Source organism: Diceros bicornis, chromosome 5, assembly GCF_020826845.1.
Source record: "Diceros bicornis minor isolate mBicDic1 chromosome 5, mDicBic1.mat.cur, whole genome shotgun sequence".
Lineage (NCBI taxonomy): Eukaryota > Metazoa > Chordata > Mammalia > Perissodactyla > Rhinocerotidae > Diceros > Diceros bicornis.
Genome location: NC_080744.1, coordinates 23,519,035 through 23,522,590, shown reverse-complemented (window position 1 = coordinate 23,522,590; position 3,556 = coordinate 23,519,035). Strand labels below are relative to the sequence as shown.

The 3,556-nt window shown below is 47.5% G+C and overlaps 1 protein-coding gene across 1 annotated transcript; it reads right to left on the bottom strand.

The window, feature by feature from the left end:
• LOC131405728 (mast cell protease 4-like) lies at positions 1-2,407 on the bottom strand. Its single transcript, XM_058540848.1, has 5 exons — positions 2,353-2,407; positions 1,628-1,790; positions 1,077-1,212; positions 591-845; positions 1-144 (listed from the first exon to the last, which is right to left on the bottom strand). Exons 1-5 carry the CDS (start codon positions 2,405-2,407, stop codon positions 1-3), a joined length of 753 nt encoding a protein of 250 aa, XP_058396831.1.
• Between the last annotated feature and the right edge of the window lie 1,149 nt (positions 2,408-3,556).

Here is a 3,556-nt window from a genome sequence, read left to right as displayed (position 1 = left end):
CTACTTGCCCTTTAGAATTTCATTAATCCAGGGCACATATGGGGAGATTCGAGTGAAGACAGCAGGAGGCTTTGCATTTCCACGTCCATAAGACGCAATACCGTGGGCCACCCCGGCACACAGAAGGGGGCCCCCAGAATCTCCCTGTGGGTTAGAGAAAGCGGTCCGTGAGCAGGGATCATTCTTCTCTCCCTACTATCACCTCATCCTGATTCTAGCAGCACCTTGGCCAGCCCCAAGATACCCCAGAGTCAGTCCAGGAATCCTGGCTCCTCATGGAGTCATAAGTTAGGGTTTAATGTCTTCTTTCTCTCTCTGGCATAGAACCATCACTCTAGATCCTGTCCCCCTCCATCTTCTTTCTTTCTCTCCTGGAACCCTGTGTGGAGAACTAGATGGGAGGGTTAGAGGCAGGACTTGGGTATGGGAGGATGAAACCCAGAAGGAGGATTCCAGTTTCCATAGTCCCAGAGACCCATGAACTCAGACCAGCCACTGTTCTAGGGAACCTCCTGACCCCACCCTCTCCCAAGAGGAGGCTGTCTCCCAGGGACTGCATCATGGGGAAGGCAGTGTAGGTATGCGGTCACCTTGAATGCTGATCTTCTCTTCCTGGGATTGCCCACACAGATTTGGAACTTATGTTTGTAAAACGGAAAGTGGTTGCAGGCCTTGGCCTCCATGAGTCTCAGCTTCACCTCCCTCAGAGCATCTGACACCGGCTCTGTCACTCCCGTTTTCCCCCAGCCAGCTGCCAGGCACATTCTCCCAGGTAGAATAAAGGTGGACGAGGTGGGCAGGGGGATTGTCCCCACAGCGTGGGTCAGCTCGGCTCTCGTTTGTAGCTGTGAGGGACGGAGAGTGGATGGATTGCCAGTCCCAGGGAAAGTGGGGGTGTGGTGTGGTAGAGGCTCCCTGGGCGAGGGCAAGAGTTTCTCCCCAATGGGGTGGTGATGGCATGGAGTGGGAGGATAGACCCCGAGGAAACAGGTTGGAAGAGAGAGAATGAGAAAGGTACAGGTCAGGAGAAGAGTTAAAGAAGGGGGAATTGAGACATGCGAGGAAGATAATGGCACCTTCAGCAACATGATGTCATTGAGAATGGTGAAGCAGTCATATTTTGGGTGAACAAATTGTTCGATGACTTTCAGCTTCTGCCACGTGGGTTCTTCCTGTTTCATGTCATGAGCTCCGAGAGTGACAGTAATTTGCCTGTTGAGAGGGAAAAGAGAGGCAGGAAAAGGTTTCCTGGTCACCACTCCATTCTGAGCAAAGGGACCTCAGGCTCTCTTCTTCGCCAGTACAGGGCCACCTGAGGAACTCAGATCTTATTCAGGAAAGAAGTCCCCCCCAGGGATCACAGTTTCAGGCCCTGGCAGCTACACGGGACTGAGAAAGCTCTGCTGGCGCCAGGACAATAGACGCAGTGTTGGCCTGCCTTGACCTGGGCTGCCCTGAATAAAGCCCTGGCCTCTGGAGATGGAGATGACAAATGAAAATGGCCTGGTTCCTCTCAATATACGTTGCTGATCCTCTTGAGATAAGCAAGGCACAAGAATCTCTCCATAGGCCACTCCAAAGTTGTGTATAACTCTGGTTACCACAGCTCCTCACATGAAAAGAGAACAAGTCAAAGTTTCTTCCTTTACAATGAGCAGCTGTCATCACAAATTCTTGACTTATGAGAAACCCACCACAGATGGCAACATAACCCTGGTCAGTGATGATTTCCAGATGGGCCATGTAGGGGCGGGAGTGTGGCTTGGACTCAATGCCACTAATAATCTCCCCTGAAACAGAGAACCCCAGCTCCCCAAACACAGGCTCACTGTGCCTTCAGACAGAGCATTGGGTGAGGAAAATGAAGTGAAAGCTGAAGGACCCCCCCCTACCTCACCCTTACCCCTAATGTAGCTCAGCCCCTCTATGCGTCCTTTTTGTTGGCCTTCTCCACCCCCATCTGCCCATTTATCCTCATCCTACTTCTCAGAACACAATGGCTTGTCTTGATTCTGAGCTGTCATTTAAACATTTCTTCATGTCCCCATCCTGGCCTTCTCCACACAAGAGCCAGGGCAGAGAAGGACCATGCAGCAGAATTGTGGATATTTTGAGGAAAACAGACAAGGAGGAACTTCCAAAGCCAGTTTTCTGATTCTTTCTCCATCCAAGACTTCTCATCCCTGGGAAACTGTCATCAACTGCAGGGAATGGGTATGACTCTTCCAGATAGAGATTTCCCCCTGGAACAGTTGCAACAGATCTCATTTTAGGGTCTTCTTCGACTAAGGGCAGTGAGTTAGGAATAGGAGCTGAGGAACCAGAGGACAGGGAGTTACACTCTGGACTTACCAGCTCCAGCTTCAGAAGGACAGAGAAAGACCAACAAAAGGAGAAGGGCATGCATTTTCCCAGCGAGGCTGCCCATGGTAAGCTTCTTCTGTCCCCTCCTCCCTTGCCCCTGCTTTTATAAGCTCAGAAATAGAAGAAACGGGGAGGGCTGGAAACCACATAGTCACATTTTTGTCTTTCACTCTGGCTTGACTAGCTTCCTCATCAGAAATCCTCGCAACTCTCCTCTCTGTTTTGCTGCTATTGAAGCCGTGGTCAGAGCTCAAGAGTCCTGACTCCTAGGATGAGGCATGCACGCATCTCTTCTAATGCAGCTTTCTAGAGGCAGAATAGTAACACGAATGGGGGCAGAATTTTTAGTTGCTTTAGGAATCTAGAACAAGTATCAGCAAACTTTTTCTGTAAATAGCCAGATAGTAAGAATTTTCAGCTTTGCGGGCCATACTGTCTCTGTGGCAACTATTCATCTCTGCTATTGTAGCACAAAAGCAGCCATATGTAAACAATGAGTCTAACTGTGTTCCAATAAAACTTTATTTACAAAAACAGGTGGTGGGCCGATTTGGCCTGAGGCTGTAGTTTGCTGCCCCCTGATCTAGGAGATCAGCTCTTCCTTCAATCCAAATAATCAGAAGAAGAATAGAATATGGCAGTGAGAGAAAGAAGGAAAAAGGGTGAATTTATTGACTACTCACATTATGTTTGGCACTGATAGGACTTTACATGCATTGTCTCATTTAATCTTTGTAACAGTCCTTTTGGGTAAGTGTTATACACAATTATGGAGCATTCAACTGAAGCTCAGAATGTTACATAGCAGCAAGGTCCAAAATTTAATATGTCAGATTCTGAAACTCATACTTTTTTCATTCCACTAATTTCAATAATAAGGGATGTGGGATGAAGGGTTAGTCCAATGAAGAGAGAAAGGAATGGAATGTATAAAGGAGAGTGCTTGTGTTCTCTAGGGTGTGTTGGGATTTTCCACTTGTGCACTGAGAATCACGTTTGGTTTGATAACAAAGTGATATCTGCACCTGTCATTATTTGAGATGTTACTCTGGGCCCTCATTATTTTATGTAACACTGAGAAAGAAAAAAAGTATTCTCAGACAAAAACATGCCATTGATTACAAGACGATTTCCTGTAGTAGACGTTAAAATGGGAAATATTGTGCATCTTGGAATCAAAGAAATATGGTAT

What these genes read in the sequence shown, in the direction of transcription:
- LOC131405728 (XM_058540848.1), bottom strand. Translation starts at nt 2,407, where the DNA reads ATGCATGCCCTTCTCCTTTTGTTGGTCTTTCTCTGTCCTTCTGAAGCT. An exon ending in AAAGGAAGAAACTTTGACTT is followed by an intron (nt 1,213 to 1,627) that starts GTTCTCTTTTCA and finishes CCCTCTCAACAG; the next exon opens with GCAAATTACTGTCACTCTCG. An exon ending in AGAGAAGATCAGCATTCAAG is followed by an intron (nt 145 to 590) that starts GTGACCGCATAC and finishes TCTAACCCACAG; the next exon opens with GGAGATTCTGGGGGCCCCCT.